Consider the following 20,049-nt stretch of genomic DNA (forward strand, 5'->3'; position numbering starts at 1 on the left):
GTCTATGAGCTTTTAATTTTTAATATGGCAGGAGGAGGAGTTTTGAACCAAGAGAGGGGAAGAGAAGGGGGTTATTTTAAAGACACGAAGGAATGCGTTACATTTTTCTGTTCCTCAGCTTTGGCTGCTCTGCAAGTTTTTCATTTTGCCAAAGCTCAATTCAGTGAACTATTTATTTGCATGTTTAAAGGAAGAGCATGATTCTTAATTTACTTTGGCCTCAGTGATGAATTTTTATACTGTGAAACCCAGCAAGTTTCCTTCCAATGTTATATATACATCCAACTTTACAACAGAAACTTCTGCCCCAAAGTACCAGCCTGAGTGAAATGGTTTAAAGGGCTTTATAAAAGTGTGCCCCCACTTATTTTCCACATGAGTCTTATCAGTAGTCACCCCATAATTGTTTGATGCTATGCTCATAATCAGAGCATGCTGCAGCTTGGTGCCAGGGACCCTCTATGTGTGTAGAGCTATGTAGAGGTTTTCTTTAGAGCTATAGAGGCAAGAATTTCTCGTAAGTGGTTCCTGGGGTAGCTTTCAGCATTGGTTCAAAGGAAGGAAAGGCATGAGGAAAGAGTCCCACTATAAAGTTCTGTCAAATCATACAGGGGGAATCTGTTGCAGTAGGTTTTCACTATGGGAATAAGCATTGCAGGAAAATCCCGAAAGGCAGCAGCTGTTTGGTCTAATCCATTGTCAGCAAATATTTCAAATTTACTCAGCCCTGGAGATCAGAATTGCAACTAAACCACTGGGACCTCCAGGAAAAGGTGAAGAAATTTTACAAAACAAGGTTTTAGTTTTCCCACCGCTCTTGGCCTCCTATGTGAGTACTAGAAGGGGGAAGTGCTTCCTCTAACTACTGTTAGTTTCTCTCCAGGCCAGTAGTATGAAGTACAGAAGTATTTCTAAATTGACATCAATATTTATTGATCTCTTCAGTTTCCATCAATTAACAATTTGCTGTGCTAGCTACAGAGAATAGACTTGCATTTGTGTTACTCAGAGTTTTTCAAATTGATATCGATGCAAAAAAGACTTTGTCCGAGTGCACCCTTCAGATGTTCAGAGCCTCATCATGTGGAAGGTGATGGCTAATAATCATCTCACTGGCAGTAAGTGGTTTTTTTGCAGTGCTTTTTTGGTTGTTGTGCCAGAATACGTAGACACCCCCCCTCCTGCTGATCCTTCAGATTTGCAGAGAAAAGGCCACCCATGGGTGTTTTCAGCAGCAGTGGCTCATAATTTTTGCAGATTCTGTCCACCAACACTGTATCAGTGGGCTGAGGCTTGGAAATAGCAGGATTATTTTTTTTATTCTTGTATTCATCAGTTTTCACCTCTCTGCCCAGTACTGGATTGCTGCAGTGAGGAAGCACAGAGCTCCAGGTAGGCACACAAGTGTTTACCGGGGCACAGCTGATGAACAGGAGCTGTGGCTTTGTCTTCCTGCTTAAAGCTTTGGGGCTCTTTCTCAGGTACCTGTCCTGTCCTGGTGCTTGAGTGACAGTTGAGAGTGTCAGTTTGTTTTAGGACCCTGGGCAGTGCCGTATCACTGGGATCACAAGGGGACAACCCTTGTGCTCATCCCCAGGCAGGGATGCTCCTTGCTGGTGGAGGACAGTGCCACGTGGGCAAGGCTGTCTTCAGCAGCCAGAAACACAGACCCAAGCCTTGACAAATTCCAAGTGTCCTGATCTGGGGTCCAGCCCAGTGTCATTTAAGAAAATGGACCGTTACATCAGCTGTTCAGAAAGACCCACTTCAGTTGGGAAGACCTCTGGTGCTCGGTGAGACAGCAGTCCCCTTTGTGCTTTGCAGAACATCCTCTCTCATTGCCATCCACTGTCACTGTCCGTGTTGTTCCAGGCTCCCGAGGAAGGCAGGCCCTGCAGGCACAAGTAATCCATGGGAGCAGGGAAAAAATGTGGCATGGAACAGATTAGTGTGAGTCAAACTAATCCCCAGCCGCCTCCGAGTGGAAAACCCACTCGGCCTTTGGCAGCTGAGAATTGTTTCTCCCAGTCCCCCTTATATGGGACATTTTAAAATAAACCAGCAGGGCTCCATTTCTTGGAAGGAAAAGGAAATGTTTCAAAGTGTGTCCTTGCAAACTGATTTACTGCCACCAGGCTCTGCATATTTTAAGAAATGTTTGGAGCTGCGTTTTAGCAGTAAGGGAGAGGGAAGCAATTAGTGAAACAACATGGGAAGATGAACTTGTGTAAAACAGCTCAGATAAATATTTACACCAAGTTTCTTAGCTCTGAGCTCACATTAAACCCTGCCCTGTCTCTCTGAAGGGACTTGCATCCACAAATAAAATTGTGGGCTGTGGCCACCCAACATTATTTTAGACTTCCTCCTCTGATTAATTAGGCTAATTATGGATCTTAAGGAATTCAAAGGGTTAAAGTGGTGGCAGGAGAGTTAAAGATTCTCTGTAGCATTTGCAAGGAAATGTTACTGCTTTACCATATGCCTGTGCTGGCAAAATTCACCCCAAAGAGCTCGTAAAACAGCTGCCCTCTTTTTTTCCTCTCTTCTGGGCACTGAATTTTCACCCTATGTAAAAAGTAGTGTGAACTATTAAAATATAAATGGACAGACACACATGTCCTTACCTAGCATGAAGGAATATGGAAAAATGAGGCTGGATGGATTGGAACAGGGTTGCATTAGCCAGAAAACAGAATGGACTGCCAGAGTCTCAGGGTGGCAGGAGGCATAGGGCAGTTAGCGTAGTGTTAATTGGGCTGCATGAGCAGTTAATACTGCTCCTTATTAGGTGGGGTGAGTCATCTGTGTTTCGGAAAAGCTTCTTGTAGCCCCAGTGGTAGCAAAGGGATCTGTTTCTTCAGACAGGTAGGTGATGGCAAATCAGGAATTCCTGGTAATATTCCATGAGATTTGATCTGCTCTGATGGTGTCTGCTCACAGACGTTGTTGGTCTGTGCTTTTGGATAAGCTCCCAAGGCAAGAACTGTGTCTGTCTTGTTTTCACAATGAAAGTGTTGCAACAATGACTCTGGGGGAGTATACCTTATAATTTGAGAAAGGACACCTAGCTTAGACCTCTCCCAGAAGGAAGATCTAGCTTCCAAGCCTAGCTCTGCCATTACTTTTCTGCATCGCTGAGGGTATGTTACTTAAATATTCATTCTGAGCCTCGGTTTCTCCATTTTCCAAGCAGTTACTTAGAAGCTGGAGTAGACATGTATGGGATAAGAGTAAGGAAGAGCTTGGTTGAATAATGGCTGTAATGTGTTTTAGAGCCCATCAGCTGGAAAATGTCATGGTGAAGCACAATAGTTAATATAGAGGGAAAAGCAGAAAGTCACTTTGCTAAGGCCACCACTGCCTTGGAAACAGGCTGTCTCAGTCCCCTGGCTGCACTGGCAGCTAATCATGGTCCCGACAGAGCTCCTCCGTTGGCCACCTGCTCAGGGGGCACGTACAGCGGTGGGCATTCCTCTAGACACGTAGGGTTTGCTTCTCTTCCCTTAATCACCTGCCCTGAAATGTCTCTAGAGCAGCCACAAAGGCCTCGTGTACCGCAGGGATGCTCATGTGGCAGCTGGTTGGGAGCTGGGAATGGGGTGGTGTCGCAGCAGAATGCGTGGAGCTGCTCCAACAGCTGCCAAAAACATTACTGTCCCTGGGATGAGAAACCTGCTGGCACGGCTGGCATATGAGTGCTGTGAACTGGATACCGTAGCCTGCTTCATCTTCTCCTGGCTATTCTGCGTAGGGGCAAAAGGCCCATCTGGTGTCTTGGGGTGCCTGGCCTGCTGCACCTCTAGGGGTGTTATCCACAGCCGCAGCTGTTCCGAGCTCTCTGCCCCTGAGCAGAGTCAGGCTCTGTAGGCAAACTTCACACCTCTGTCAGATCATCCTTTCAAGAATCTTTTCATCTCCTGAGTGTCTCACTGTCTACATCTGCAGACTCACTCCCTCAGCTTCATGCCTTTACAGCACGCGGCACAGGCACTACTAGTACGTCTGTGCACATCATTCCTGTTTTCTAAAGTCAATAGGCACTGCACTTCTAGAGATGACATTTTTAGGCATAGCATGATTTCTGGATGTCTTCTACAGACATCTAATGTTTGAACAGCTCTGTTACTTAGCAAACCTTTCAAACTAGTGCTCCACCAGGGTAATTATTAGTATTACTCCAGCAGCAGAGACACAAGGCTCTTATACTAAAATAATTCATTCTATACATATTTCATGCTACAATCCTAGCTAGATTCAGTATGTTGCTATACAAGCAGTATATAAAACTTCCCCTGAAAGTTCAGTGACCTTGGCCTGGCTCTTTCCCAACATTACATGCGTGTAAAGCTACTATGGACTACAGTGGATCAACACCGATTTACCCTAGCTGAGGATCTGGTTGTCTTTGCTGGACTCTGCTCATTCCTAGTGGTACTCAGCAAGGTTTGTCACAACCTCCTGTCCTCCTGTCTTCCCTCCCCTCCATGCATGCCCCTGGAACCGTCCTCATGGCGAGTGTCAGAGTGGGGGGGTGTTTGCAGCCCACCACTCAAGGCCAGGTTCCCCTGGGACTGCTGGTGGCGTTAGCTTGTGCTGGGTGCCCAGGGCAGTGGGAGGCAGGGGAGGTCTCAGGCTGGGGGGGTCTTGTGGGAAGCAGCTGCTTTTCTCGGAAGGTAATTCATGAAGAGCATGTTTTTAGGAGGGCCTGCTCCATTTTGGAGCCTTCTCCCTTCTCCCTGTCAGGTCATGCTGGCCTGGCCACCTGGCAGTGAGCTGGAAGGAAGCTGGTTAACAATGCCTATCATGATCACCATCACAACAACAGATCTCTGCTATATATAGCATCTTCCCCTGGCTGGGAACTGGGCAAAGATGGGGAAACAAGCGCGGGAAGCAAGTCACAGCTCAGGCTTTTGTCTTGGTCCTAGAACTCCAAACACTCACCTTTTAAGGGACACTTGGAGGAGAACTAGAGAGGTTTTTATCTTATGCTGGGTGGCAAGCTGGACAGGGAATCAAGGCTGAGAAGAAAAACAAGTTGTCTTCCAAGGAGCTGGTGGCGTGATGTAGTAAGGAGCGTAGCTTTTCAAGCCGGTATCACCTAAGATCCAGCTGGCAGAGAGTGGCACAGCACATCTGGGTGAGATGCAGGGCACGTAGGCACAGCTGAGGCTGCCTCCCAGTAAGGTGACACTAAGTGCCCTGCAATGGATTTCCCCATTCAGGGGCAAGGGGGAACGGCTGCAAGACAGCAGCTTTTGGAGCCTCTGCTAAAACTCCCCCCAGTCATGGGGTCACATTCAAGTCTGTACAGTTTCTCAAGTGGCAGGTGAAGTCTGGGAACAAAGGGAGAAGGAGACAGCAGCCATGCAAGTGCACTTTTCCCTAAACTCATTTTAAGTGCAAACCAGCATAAAATGGCAAGCCCAGTTGTTTCCAGTTCGTGTAACCTAATGCCCGATTCCCTTCTATGCAGTGAACAATTTCCCCTTCTCTTTCTTTGTCTCTCTCTAACTGGGTTTTCTAACTAGACATACAACTGCAGTCTTGTACAGGCACATTGTAAGAGCATCCTGCACTCACATAAACAAGAGATGTAACAGAGCAGGAGGCAGAAGCATCTCACATTATCTCATTAAGATACTTCTGTAGGAGTGCTGCTGCTAACATAAACTCATTATTGGATGGAAGAGCAGCAGAAGTTGTTTTCATGTGATTGGATCCAAGCCCAAGTGCTCTGTTAATCGTTTCTATACTCTTATTCTGGATTCTTAAGTATTTTTTTGAATGTTACCTGAGAGCTAAATAACCATGTGCTACATTTATACAGTAACTTTTACTCTGTTCCAGTAGACCACTGAAAAATGTGCCTTTACTGGGTTCGGTCGATTAATAGCAGTGATCAGTTATCTGCTGTGACACAAGATACCGATACTGTGATGAGAGTATTTGTAAGAAGAGAGTGTTTCACAAGATCCATCCAAGAATGAGAATAATATTGATGTTATTGGATCTGAACAATCTGTTATGCTTCAAATAATTAAAGACATTGTGGCCCAAGTTTTACTCTCTCTGACTGGGCCTTTAGCAACCTAAGCCTCCCTAACTGATCTGAATGTCAGCATGGAATTGACTCAGAGCCCACATTTATAAAAATAGATTTTTTTATTAGTATTTTTTAAAGAGTATATGATACCCTTTCACCGTCTTCACAGGTAGGAAGTGGACTGTTTGTCTAACATGGGGAGAGTGACACTGACAGCCATATGTTCCACATGAAAGAGTTACAGAACGTGGCAGCTAAGAGCGTTGGGAGAAGTGAATTTCCCTTGGAAGTGTGAGCTGGGTGCCTGCAGGTAGGGTCGCTCCATTCAGCAGCATGCAAAGAACTCTTGGGGAAACATCAGTATGCTGAGAATAGGGATAGACCAAAATTAACCCTCTGTCTATATCTGATCTTACCTGCTTTTCATCCCTCCTGGGCATAGGGAAGCCAGTCTAGTGTCAGGTCTGAAGTGTGAAGTTGATCTCATTTCCATATGATGGTTTGTAATAAAATGCAGCCTCAAACTTCTTTAAATCCTTCTTGTGATAGCAACAGCATCAGTGCAGGGGCTCGTTAAACAGCCACATAGGAGGGAATGGAAGGGGAAATGCTCAAGCTAAATTTACAGCTCATTGGGGCAGCTGAACTTTTCCTTCACAACACATTAGACACTAATGGATGAATGTCCAAGAACTGGAGTCACGTGTTAAATTTTAGATTATGTCCATCTCTATCTAGCAAGGGACAACATTAATAAAATCAGTGCACAATTCTCCCCTTGTTAAAAGAGAAGGGACGGGATGGCTATCATCCTTGCCTCATCAGAGAGCATATGGGGTGGAGACAGGCTAACTGACTGATCTTCCTTGCTGTGTGTTCGGCCCTCATGAAGGATGTTTCCACTATGGACTGCAGGGTGGCCTGGACGTACCAGGCTAGTTTTAAACGTGCTAGCTAACCCCATTACTTGGCAGAGACTCTGCAGAGCTCCATCCTACTATTTCTACACTGCTAATTGATTTTAGACTAGCTTTTCAATCTCTCTTTCAGTGATGACATACCTAATGGCCAAAGCAGAGCTACCCAGGAGCCTTCTTGCAGTGTATTTTTTTTCCCCTCAAAAATGCAGATTAATTGAAAACAAACATTTTATTAAAACACGTGGCTTTGGAGAGCCTTCCAGTACAATGAAGGGAGGGCTCTGAAGGAGCTCTTCCTGCCACACAGGATCTTAAAGCCTCCTGCCTAGCAAGTTCCCATTGGAAAATGTCCTCGATTCATGCCAGCTTACCCACCCAGCCCCATGGTCTGCAGCTTTGCAGCAGCCCTGTCATATGGATTAACCCAGAGATTCAAAGTCCTGTACATCTGTCACATTTTACTGTGCAGGTGGTCCTGCATCCATGCAGCCCTGGCCTTGCAGATAGCCAAGCCTACCAGCACCTTGGCTGTGTTTACCCTCCCACATTTGGTCTGGAAGCATCAGGGTCGCTGGTCCATACCATCATAACCTACAGTCTTTAACAGCATCAGCAGCTCATGAATGAGAGAGACGTGTTTCCCTGCTGCTTTGCACTGACTGAGAGAGATGAGTCTGACCAGGCAGCTTCCCCCTGCTGTTAAGCAGAGTGCACGAGTCTTGTCAACTTGCAGCAGATGCTAGGGTCAAAGAAAGCACATGGTGTTTTTGAAGGCACAGTGTATCAATGTTTCTGAAACAAATATTTCAATTTAAGTTTTGCAGAAACTATTAAAAAAATTTTGTTTTCATTTCTGAATGTGAGCTAAACCAAGTAGCAGCATTCCAGTGCCACAGACGTTGCAAGCTTTGACCAGCTATTGACAGAAGAAAATCCAGCCTGTTCTAAGCAGGTGTCGTTATTTTTCAGCCTCATCCCACCCTAACTATCTGAAGAACAACATTCAAGTGCAGAGGTCGGGTGGTGAGGGGGAAACCGCTAATGCTGGCCAGCTGAGCCGATAGTGTAGGCCATACATGGGTCTGGAATGAGGGGCATTAGACTCACAACCTCCCCAGTGCCAAGAAATACACAGCTAAAATTGGCAGCTCAGAGATGAGTAATGCACAAACACAGTCCAGAGTGTTGCAAGTGTTCAAGCACTTTGAGAGTATGTTGGGTAAACGAGTATCTGTTTCCATGGCATCAAAACAGCAGAGACATTATGCCGTGTCCCTTTGGCGGTTCTCTGAGTCCAGAGCCTGCTTAATGTGAGCAGAGCTGACTTCCAGCAAAAGCACTCCCTGGCTCTAACATGGAGGAGCGTGGCCAAGTCCCCCCTTCATCCGAAAGCAATGCTCATGGGGAAAGGCTGCATGATGCTAGTGGCACGCAGGTGAGCCCCAGGCTGTGGACCACCGGCCACCCCCTCCAAGCACTGCCAGATCTGCAGCTCGAGTGCAGCTGTTGGGCAGGAGGGTGAGGGGGCTGTGGCTGCTCCAGAGAGCTCCTGCATGAGACAGAGGCCTTGTGGTGTTTCTTCTGTGTAGTGAGATGGGAGGGGTTTTTTGCAAGAAAACCGTAAAACTGTAGACCTTAGAAACATGCAGGATCCAGAGCAGATTTTACATGGCACTGGAAGAACACTTAAGGTGTTAGGAGACTCTGTACTTGGCCAGCAGCCTCTTAAGGAAACATCATGTGCATGGGCTAGCCCATACAAACCGAAATTGTTTAAAATGGGCTACACAGCTAGGTTCTCCCAAGCAGGGAAGGAGGACACGTTTTACATTGCATGGCTACTGAAACCAAAGGCAGAACAATTTATTATTCTTCTATTAGATATGCAAATCAAGTATGTTAACTGTGAAATTATGCCAGTTAGTTGTGTCCCATTCCCTCAGTAAGATGCCACTCGTGTGATCTTGTGGCCGTCATCTCAATGATGTCCTGCCAAGAATACTTGACTGGCTAGGGTCAAAGAGACTGACTGAGGGCATGGAAAGCAATTTTCTGGTTTGCCTAGAGTCTGTTTGGGATCAGGCAACTGGACCTCTGGGTAACTGATGATCTCAGCATTTTATTTGGAGATAGCAAGTACTGGGAATACCTTGTGTCCTGTAGTCACAGCATTTCACTGGAAACCCAAAGTTCTGTCTTTATGAAACTTCCACTGGTAGTCAAGTGCCTGCTGGAAGTAGTGCTACTGAACAGGTCCTCAGACTCCTCTGGAGAAGTGCGATGGGTGGGCAAAGACAAGGCTTCTCGGAGCGCATTGCTGCAACCATTCAGATACAGTCTGAAACCATTCCTAATGGTCAGGAGAAGAAATCCACCAGTACTGAGTCTCTGATATCTCCCCTGAAATTTATTCTGAGTTAAATGTCTTCCTACACTACACTCACATCATATATGTCACTGGTACTCCTTACCACATTGTACCACAGAAGACACTAGTTTTGGGGTGGCCAAAATGATTTACCTACAGTAAGCTTATTATGTGCCGTAGGATTCTTCAGCACAGAAGATACTATCATGTGCAAGATTTTATTGCAGTGCCATTCAAGGTACAATCCCCCTGGCGCGAAGATGCATCCGATCACCCTGCGTGCCTGCTGTATTCATTCAGGTGACCTTTGCAGCTGACAGCCTGCCGGGGTTTTCCACCAGACAACCACACCCATCCTTTCTTCCTACCCTATTGCATGACTGATACTTTGCTGTACTATGTTTTGTAGGAACATTTTATCCTATTAAGGCACCTCTGAAAGCCAGATGTTCTGTTTCAGTAGGGACTCTCTTTTTTTAAAACAAACATTTTTGAGCTGATGTTATTTTTATTTAGTTCTCTCTGTGAAACTTCCAAAGACAGATCTTTGCTTGGCAAGGTCATGTCAGGGAATGAGGGAGAAATTGCTGTCCATCTGTCACTGCCTACATATATACACGTACACAAGGAGTTTACTTAGAGAGCACTACTGATGTTGCAAAGCTGAATATTCATACGTTAGGAAATTGCTTGATTAAATGGTGCTTGCAGTCCCACTCCAATTTTTGAGTTACATGATCATACACTTTTTCATGAGGTCGTCTGTACTTTGGAGGGCTCTGCTGGACCTGATCAGGCAAAGAATCAGGATTCTATGTTGTAGAAAGCTCTTGCCTGTAGAATTCCCTGGTCTTTTGTCGCAGAAGTCAAAAGGTGTATCGTAAATGAAATGGGACATGAGGAGGAGTACACCTTCCCTGGAAGCTGGACTCAATGCCAGCTTCTGCCACAGATTTCCTTTCTGAAGTGTGGTAAATCAATTCCACCAGCTTTTGAAGTGGTCACTAATGCCCTGTTCATAATTTCTGGGATTCCTTACATAAATCCCTAGAGACAGGCTTATAGGCATGCTGACGCCCTGTAGCTCCAGCGAGAGTGAGCAGGAACAGTGCTTCAAACCCCCTCAGTCAACCTGTCTGTCTGCTCAGAAAGATCAGGTCCAATGTGTTGAACACCAAGCACCCAAATTCACTGTAATCACTTTGTTCTTTGGCCTTTCTGTCAGTGAAATGAGGATAATACCTTCCTCTAACATCATAAGAATGTCATGTTAATGTGGTTATAAGGTACTGAGCTGTAGTAGTGTTGTGTACTCAGAGATGGGACTAAGGAACTCAGACGCAACAAATATTTCTGCATTCAGCACAGAGTTTGGAAAGTATATGGTTAATAAAAGGAAAACGCTTTCTCTGTAGAACCCCTCCTCAACCATTAATCCTGGTTTCTTTTATTCTTAGGATATTCCATATTTTGATATGTTCAGAAGTCAAAAGATCAGTAATTCTCAGCATACTCTAAACTTCCTGGTACTGAAAGCTCTAATACAGGCAAATGCTGAAATTAGAAGTGAGCCATGGGACAGATTTTTCCCATACTTACTAAGCAAGAGCCAGTGACGTAAGGATTTCTTCCCCAGGCTAAAATGTATCATCTTTCTCCAGCACAAAATTCATTTAGCAAATAAAAGGAGACCCGTGACTTTCATGTGTACATGTTGACTTGGATGGTTATCCTGTCTAACTCACAAGTCTCACCATTACAGTCACTTCATTTCTGTGTTATACAAGACTTGGTGGCTGTGGTTGCTGAAAAAGATACAAGTGCTTGAGGTTACACTACCTGGAGAGGGGCCTAATAACAATCTATTTGCTGAATCTGTAAATCATGGAAAATAAAGATAGAGGAAAATGTACTAAGTAACCTCATCTATTCCTTCAGCCCATAAAATATGGCTTTCAACAGTATTATATGCTGTTCATAGCTTTGTCCAGTCCAGTTTTAAATTGGATTTCTATACCTTTCCTTCACAAACTGTTCCATGGCATGAGTGTTAGGAAGTTTTTTCTGACCTTCAGCCTGTGGGTTTTTTCTCTACTTTGTAAATTTGGCTGTGAAAACTGAAAGCATTCAAGTTAGGAAAGTTTTAAGTGTCCCACATAATTGTGAGAGTTGACAAGTGTTTTAATAATAAGGAAGGGGAGGGATGTGGCTGAAAGCACAAATCGTGGCTCTCAGTGCTGAGATTTCGTGAGTGTTAACTAGATAAAAAGAGAACTTGTAGAGTGCAATGAGCAGATCTGCTTCCAAGGTGGCCAGGCTAACTGGAATGTCTTTTTGTCTTGCAGAAGATGAAGCCCATAGTCCAAAGAAGACGATCTACCCCTTCTGCCATTACTAAAGCTCTCGGCAAGTCAAAGAACCATTCCAGGTAGAGGAAATAACTTTCTGACTCCTTTTTCCACTTTTCTGCCTATACAGACTGAAATCAAACTGGTTTTCAACTTCATTTAATGGTGTCAAGGGCAATTTGCTTGTGGACAGATACAGAAGAGTTTCTTTTTCACTAGAATGGCATCGTGCTCAGCAATAAAAGCTGAGGGAAAGGAGGAGGATGGGGGGACATTGACATTATGGCATTTGTCTTCCCAAGTAATGCTATGTGTGCTGACGGCCTGCTTCCCAGGCACAGGCTGGACATCTGCCCACCAATGGGAAGTAGTGCATGAATTCCTCTTTTTTCCCGTCTTATTTTCTCCTCCTGTCCTCTTGGGAGGGACTGAGTCACTGCATGGGGGTCTGGCAGCCAGCTCAGGTCAACCCACTACACAAGGCTAGCTGGTTATTTTCAATGCGTATATTTCAATGCAGATAGTGTTAGGTCTAGGTATTTGATGCCTGTTATATCCAAGTATAAGTACACCTGGACAATATTGCACAGTGCAGAGGCACCCAAGTAAAATCAGGTACGAGAAAGAGTCTTAAGTTTCTGTAGTGTGGTTTCCCTGTTGACCTGGTTGGGATAAATGAGCTCTGACATTTGTGTCACTCAGCTTGGAGGGGTATTCACAGTGCTGGCAGTGCAGACCTCACCAGCAAGGTCCAGAGAATGGAGCTGGGACTGGCTGGTAGAGTACCCTTCCTCCATCCCCTGCAGAGCCATTCCCTGCCATCAGGGCATGAAATGCTCTCTACAGTCCAAGCTGGATTGAGTAGCAGAGCTTCCAGCTCTTCCTGATAGCTCTCCTGGCTTTTCTTTCATGTGTCCTGACCCCCATCTGCCAATTCACTTAGCAGACTTGAAGGCATGGCCCTGTTCAGAGCTTGCATGGGACATATTGTGACTCTGTTCTTGTGTGGCACTCGGTCTCTACATAAGGAGAGGACCTACTTTCCTGAGTTGTCAGCCTGGAGTTTTTCCTGAAATTTGCTTTCAGCTGGAAGCCCACACTGCCTCCCTTTTGCCCGCTAGTATAACCAGTGCAGGGAGGCCAGTGTGCTCCTGCCAGGAGGGAACAATGAGTCCAAGCTCACAGATGCAAAGTCCAGGGGACTTTTTTCCTGAGATGCAGTCGCTCATGACCGCAGGCAGGCTGTCTTGACACTGGGAGGCCACGCCTCCTCAGGAATAAGAGATTTTCCATAAATATATATATTGTGTGTACATATATATGTGTGCGTATTTTTTGTATATATGTGTGTGTGTATATATATGTATGTATATGTCCCCTATGCTTGCAAACAGCAGAAAAAGCTCTATCCTCCCCTCTCTTGCCAGACTGCAAGTGAGACAAGCTTGCTGGTGTGATTCTGGCTGAACAGTCAATAGGTGTTTGGCTGATGGATTCGTTGCTGTTTAGTCTACCCTCTCACCCGCCACAGGCAGCGGTATGAGAAGCAGAAACAGAGATGCCTTAAGAAATGAAAGAGCCCATGCCACAGGAAGGACAGACAGAAGCAGCCGTGGGAGGGAAGCTGCCCAGTGCAGACCAGTACGTGGGGTCTTCTGTCCCAGTGGTGTGTGGCTGTGGGTGAGCCGCACCGCTGAGGGGTGTCAGAGGACTGGGGTGCAGGAAGGCCCCATGTGCTGCAAAGGCCTGCTGGTTTGGGTGAGAGCACAGTTGTCCCCATCCCCTCAGCTCCGACTGCGGTGAAGGGCTGTGGTTAAGTTTAATTAATGGGAAGGAGGCCGTAAACCATCCCCAGCCGAGCAGGTCTGGACGGAGCCATTGCAGGCAGGGGAAGGCCCGGTGGCAGCGCTGACCGCAGGTCCTGTTACAGGCAGGGGAAGGCGGAGAAGGGACGAGGTGCACCGTAATGGCACAGTGGGACGCAGGACACGGGCTGGTGTGGCATTTTGCCACCTTGCATGCTGGGACTGCAGCGGCATCATCCCTGAGGAGCATCCTGGTGTTCCTGCCCAGCATGTCCCTGCCCGGCTGCCCCCAGGGACTCGCCGCTGGAGACCTGTCTGGCCCCTGCTCCATCTGCTGGACCACCGGCGGGAGGGCCATCCCAGAGATTTGGCCACGTCTCAGACAGATTCATCTGGGCGTGTGAGGGGGCTGCGAGCTGCAGCTGGGGATGGAGGGAGCGCTGGGAAGCCTGCCCGCACCCTGCCAGCGCTGCGTAGGGTGGCATCAGCCTGAGATGTTTGGTGGGAGAGCCGCCAGATCCCGCCATCCTCCAGGACAGTCACGTCCCTGTTGGGTGACAGCAGCTTTCCCTGACTAGCAGCTTGGGTGGTGAAAAGCTCCCTCTCTTGCCTGCGACTCCAGAGCCATCCAGTGCTCTGCTGACGCTCTGCTCCTGCAGGGGTAAAGCACCAGGAGTGTCAGCAGATAGTCAGGTACAAACATGCCAGACATGCAAATCTTCTACTGGAATATCGAGTGCTAGCCATGAGCTGAGCTCCTTGGTCCTTTAGTAGGAGCTGAGCCCTCTTCAACATCATCCCCTCTTCCTCTTGCAGCACCGCGTAACTCCTAGACACAGATAAGGGACCGCCATGCTCCTTTCTGCCTTGCTGTGATAGCAATCTTAGAAATAACATTTTCTGAGGGATTTGTTTGGTTTGTTGTTTGGGGTTTTTTCCTTTGTAAGAAAGAGATGATAAAGCTGAATTGATTGACATTTTGATCTGGACCAGCCCTCCTGAAGAATACTCCTTTTATATCACACCATAGGTAATTGATGCATAGGACATCTTGCTTTTCTGAAACAAGTGTGTGGGGTCAGTCTTGTAGGATCAGTTAAAATAAAGAGCAGGACTGATTTTTCATTTGGTTGTCTTCTGACCAAGTTATGTGGCTTCTTTGTCATTGTCCCCACCCCCTTCTAAATTGCACTAAAAAAAAAAGTAAAGAAGAGAAAGAAATTCTTGACTTTATTTGGCTGGAGAATATCCTTGTGAGGGAGGGAAGCTCGTGATGGATTTCTCATGATGGATTGCTATGGAGGGAGCTGGTACAATGCCATCTTTGCTTAGGCCACCAGATTATTGGTGAGATTTTTTTGGCTATCCTGCTGCCGTATTTACAAAGCTGTGTAACTCCTCCAGCTTTAGGAAATCCACTGCTGAGATTGTGAGATATTGTGGCTCCCACTGCTCAGTTGACGTACATGCAAAGCTTTTAATATCAAGTTTAAAGGTGATTTAGCTTCTCATTTGTAAAGGCAACAGCTGCACAAGCCAAGAATTCACTTGTTTGTTGATGGCTGTGGAGTGGTGAGGAGAGAAGAGGGAATTTCTGCTTGCAGGAGTGTGGGCGTTCCTGTGACAGGGGGATGATTTTAAAAAAGCAGCTACTGGCTAGCTTTAACCTCACTCCTGTGAAATCAAAGGAGCCCAATTATGAGGCCCGTGGAAATTGAGTTACGACTAACAATGTCAAAAATACTACCCTTAAAGCTCATCTGTTTTTCCATCTGTTCATGTAGAGACTGCCCTCAGACTAGGGTAGTACTGCTGAGGGGTGGAGGGGAGGTAAGTATCTCTTCCACATGCGTTCTTGCCTGCAGGGCAAGATACACATTTTTGTCTATGTGTAGAGACAGGAGGATTTCTGGGTTTTTTTCCATCTATATAAATCTAAGGCCATGTCTCAGAGGTTAGCTAATTCAGTCAGGATTGGGCACATGAACACGGTCTCTGAATAAGGCTCAGCAAAGAACTATTGCTTGTTCATTCAGCACACCTGTAGAGCAAGTGTAGACCCAGGAAATTACTCTGGGACCTGTTGTACTGCCAGCACTGCCAACCAGAGCCAGGAGCAGCACTGAGAAGGTGCTCTGGGAGGGTGCTGAGAGGCAAGTGGGGAGATTAGTACTTGGTGGAGCTCTTCCAGCTGGGGACAACATAGAGAATGGAGCTGGTTTGATCCTGATGATAGCTTGTTGACTGTAGTCAACATGCAAAAACCATCAGGGTTTTTGGAAATGGTCAGCACCTATATCACTCTCAGTAGAAACAAAATGCTGGGTTGCAGCCAGGCAAGCCAGAATCAGATGGCTGGAATTAGATGAGTGCATGCAGTTCATTTTTTTTGTGCTGCAACCCTTGCATTGACAAGCAGTTCAGTACAGATGGAAAACATGCACAGAAATGGCAGTCCCTCCCCACACCAGGCTGAGCAGTGCCATGAGCCATGGGTTTTCCATGTTCTTTTCAAGTCATAGCTCACACGCATGTGCGGGAAATAAGTGTTTTACCTGAGTGAGAAATGACTCAAAAATGAATATTTCAGCAGCTTAATCTCACTGGGTTTGGTGTGGGCATTTAGGCAGTTTTCCATCTGTCTAAGGCTGGTAAAGTTAATTGGGCAGAAGTGGGCAAATGCAGTTCATGATTGAGAGCAATAAGGGCAGTGCTGGGAGAAGCACGGGGCTATCGGGCTGTTCCAAAACAGTTGCCTGTGTCCAATCACAAACCTCTGTGAGAAAAGCTTCTGACAAAGTCTTATGATTTTTCTTCCTCCTCCAGGGAGACTACCCTTTCCTCTTCCCATTCAGACAATGGGCTGCCAAGTGGGGTGTTCAGCAGCCCAGGCTCCACTTTCATCCTGGATGAGCGAGTACAGCTAACCATGGGCCTGCAGACCCAGGAAAGACATTTGATCTTGTTCAGTGATGTGCTGGTCATCGCCAAGTCCAAGTAAGAGGAATTCACACTCGCTCCTTCTCCCCAGTATGTGCTGCTGAAGTTAGGCTCTGAGCTACTTGTGGAGCAGGCATCAAAACAACTCTTCTTTACAAAAGTGGATCTAAAAAGTGGCACCTTCCCCTTTCACCTCCAGAAATTCTTGGTATTAATGGTTCACTCCATTTTCCTGAAGGAAAAGGTTGTCTAATTGGTTTTGCCCTTCCCCTGTGTGGCTTCTTGAAGAAATAGCATGAGGGCAAGAGGCAGTAAGGACAGAAAACTGACTCCTGGTCTGGATACTTCTGCCACACATAAATTAAGAGCTTAGGTGACTTCAGCTATTAGCATAGACAGTAAATTAGCCTAAATCACCATCTACCTGCATGTGGCTCTAGTGAATCACGTTGCCCTAAGGTGCAGCTGTCCCACTGCAGCCACCAGCCCCAAAATCCACTTGCAAAACTTTCTTGTAGTGCCTCCACATGCCCAGACGTTTAGTTCTGGGGGGCTTGTTGCTGTCACTGCATCTGCATGCCTGGAAGGTGGCATGACCAGACTCCAGAGGTCCAGATGTTAGGATCTGGCCTAAGAATTCTATAATTTGAATTGCAGATCCTCCTCTAGCCTGAAGCTCAAAAAGCAGGTGCATCTGAGTGAAGTGTGGACCGGCACCTGTCTCAGCGAAGTGACAGAGAAAAAGATGGGTCCTGAGAATTCGTTTGTCATCGGCTGGCCTACCACCAACTATGTTGTCACCTTCAGGTATTTCATCAGACACCAAACGTCCCTCTGCAGCCTGGCAGCTAGCTGTCCAAGTCTCCCATGTGTCAAGCAAAACAATGACTGAGGCTACGGGGCCCTGAACTACACTACCACCCTTCTCCCTGTTGAGTAGAGGACTTTGACTCACATTAGGCCATTTGGTAAAAACTTAGATGTTGGGAGACAGTCATCTTAGAAAGATACCTGCAGGTTTGTCTCTGAGAGCCTTTTAGAGGACCAACCCTTGCAAGTGTTGTTATAGCAAGGGCTAACCCTGCTGCAGAGCTTCCTGAAACATCACAACCAAATCTGCCATAGCAAACCAGTTTGTGCCATCATATAACCTCCAAGCATGCTGTTTCAGCATCTGCCAGCAACCATTTCTGTAGGATGTTAGCCCTAGTTTGAGCATTTTTCATTACAAAGGACAGGTTAGTTATGTCAATTAAAAATGCCAGATGACCTTGTGCCAGGATTAAATCCTTTACCCACCCCTAGTGTGGCATGGACAGCTCCTGGGCAAACCTTCTTCCTGCAATTGTCTGCCAGGGTGTCCCAAGCCCACAGCAACAGACTATAAAAGTGGAAAAGTTCTTCAAGATGGGTCTGCACAAGCAGCACGGTCCAGAGCTTGCTTAGCCCTTGCTAACCCCAAAAATACAAATGCAGGGGAGTGTGGAGCAGGCTAGAGAGTAGCCCATTCATGTCCAAATGCCATCTCAAAGGCCTTCCCAATGTTGTGCCTGAACTAATAAGGCTCACCAAAAAGCAGGTGAGCTTTTTATTACCTGGAGCTCAGTCTAGCCTGGCTAAATTGAACCTAGAGCTGTTACATCCACAGGGAGCTCAGGTCACAGCTGGCTCAGGCATCTCTGCTTCATGCTCTCTTTTGCAAAGCAGAGATCAGCAGTCTTCAAGGGTCGCTCTGTCCTCAGGGGTTCTGCTGGCACAGCTAGGAAGGGCTGATCTGGCCAGATGCTTTTCCTTCTGTGGGGCAGCTGCCTTGGTGGAAAAAGAAATGGGAACCATACGATGGTTTCATACGTGCTGTCTCATCATTTCCAAGGGTCAGGATGGTCTCTCCCGGGTGACGCATTCCTGATTAGGATTCATGCTCTGACATGCAAGCTGCCATTTGTGTCTTAGTCCAAACTCAACAGCAGTTCCATTTCCTTCACGTCACTGAGACCTGGGTAACCCGTGTTGGCAGCAGGAGCTTCTAGGAATGGCAGACACAGGGAAGGAAATAATGGGAGAAAGAAAATAGCCAATAAAGGTCACTGCAAAAATAATAAGGGCCCACAAGATGAGTTAACTCCGACATCACAGAAAGATATTTGTCCCTTATCTGAACACTTGCCAGCCTGGGCAGGAAATGTAGTCCAGTTTGTTGCTGGGATTTTTTTGTTATTATTATTTTTGTTACTTGTTAAAATAGGACAGAAGCAGGAAAGGACTATGCTTTTGTTCCAGGGTTTTGCAGGAAGGAACTTTGACTTACACCTATATATAAATGAAACTGGGTAGAGTTTCCAAAGGCTGTTACCCACTCAGCACTTGTTTGATGATCTGCCTCCCTTTTTATCTTCAGCTCAGCTGACGTGAAGGAACGATGGCTGTCAGCATTACTGTGGTGAGTGACCCTCCTTTCATCCTCCTCATGGGTGGTTCCTCTACAGTCCTCAGAGAAATTTGTCATGCTAGGTGTCAAATTTCCCTCTGATTTTCAGCACATTAAGTGTCTAGCTACTGTTTGAAAAATCCACCTTTGAAACCTGAATGTAGAAGCCTCTGGGTGAAAGCAAAATTGGTGTTAACAGTCCAGAAAAGATTAAATCCACTAGAAGATAACATTGTTGGAGCACCTTTTTTCCTTTAGAGCTGGAGGTTGACTTAGGTAATAACTGTGGAAATGCCACAAGTGTTACTGATTCTTCAGATGTTTTTTGATTAAGTTTGTATTTTGTGGCATCTAGAGGCTACAGTTGTTTCTTTTTCATGTTATGTTTTTATATGTTGTTTCCACTAACATCCAGGCAGAAGCATTTACATAGGTAGAGAGAGGGGACGAAGTCTTTTGATTTGTGGAGAACAGTAACGATCCTACGGATGCTGGAAGGTGTTATGCTAGACACATCTATCTGCATTAAAGTACTGCCATGTGGGGTTTTGCTGTTCTGGGGCCTCAAGAGAGATAAAGCAGCCAGGAAGAGCATGTGACCACACTATGAACATTGTTATTGTTACTGTTGTAATCAATCTGTATTTATTATAGTGCTAAGGAGCAGGTCCCTTGGACCTCCTGGATCCAAATCTTAGGGTCCTTCTCAAGTCTGGTTAGGAAACTATATTCCCTCCTCTTTTCTTTGACTTTCAGGCATATCAGTGAGGTAAAACAGAATGAATATCTGAAGAATCTAACCCTTCAGATCTTTGTTGTGGATGCTGACAACTGTTCTTCTGTAAGTACAGCTAAGAACCTGCTCATCAGACCAACGCTACCGAGGTCTGTGGGGTAGGAGCAGGAAGGCAGGGCTGTGGTGCTGCTGCTGCTATCCCTGTTTAAAATTCAAGTCCCATCTGAAAAGGTTTTAGAGGGTGTGCATCTGGGCAGCTGCATCCTTCCCACTGGAAGCCCACTCAGAGAGTTTTGGTTTGGAAAATTAGGAGGTAGCCAGACCTTTAGCAAAGAGCAGTTAATTCTTAACATTATTCTTGGCCTCTGGCTTCTTTTCTCTTTTCCTTCTGCTTCAGTTCATAATTGGTGATGATTTGTGGTTGAGTGCCCAGTCATTCCTATTTTCAGTGCAAT

General features: G+C 46.1%; 1 protein-coding gene across 3 annotated transcripts in view; it reads left to right on the top strand.

Moving 5' to 3' along the window:
• Positions 1–20,049, top strand: part of LOC126050239 (rho GTPase-activating protein 20-like) — a 39,084-nt gene that overhangs the window by 6,401 nt on the left and 12,634 nt on the right. The window contains exons 1-6 of one of the 3 annotated variants that reach the window (XM_049827851.1): positions 6,306–6,359; positions 11,683–11,765; positions 16,317–16,487; positions 17,088–17,237; positions 18,829–18,870; positions 19,615–19,699. In XM_049827851.1, coding sequence (XP_049683808.1) covers positions 11,686–11,765; positions 16,317–16,487; positions 17,088–17,237; positions 18,829–18,870; positions 19,615–19,699 — 528 coding nt within the window. In that variant the 5' untranslated portion in view covers positions 6,306–6,359; positions 11,683–11,685. Of the gene's footprint in view, positions 1–6,305; positions 6,360–9,449; positions 9,638–11,682; positions 11,766–16,316; positions 16,488–17,087; positions 17,238–18,828; positions 18,871–19,614; positions 19,700–20,049 lie in introns of those variants that run through there. The other 2 variants (XM_049827852.1, XM_049827850.1) reach the window with 2 other exon arrangements.

The sequence above is a fragment of the Accipiter gentilis genome, chromosome 24, assembly GCF_929443795.1.
Source record: "Accipiter gentilis chromosome 24, bAccGen1.1, whole genome shotgun sequence".
Classification (NCBI taxonomy): domain Eukaryota; kingdom Metazoa; phylum Chordata; class Aves; order Accipitriformes; family Accipitridae; genus Astur; species Astur gentilis.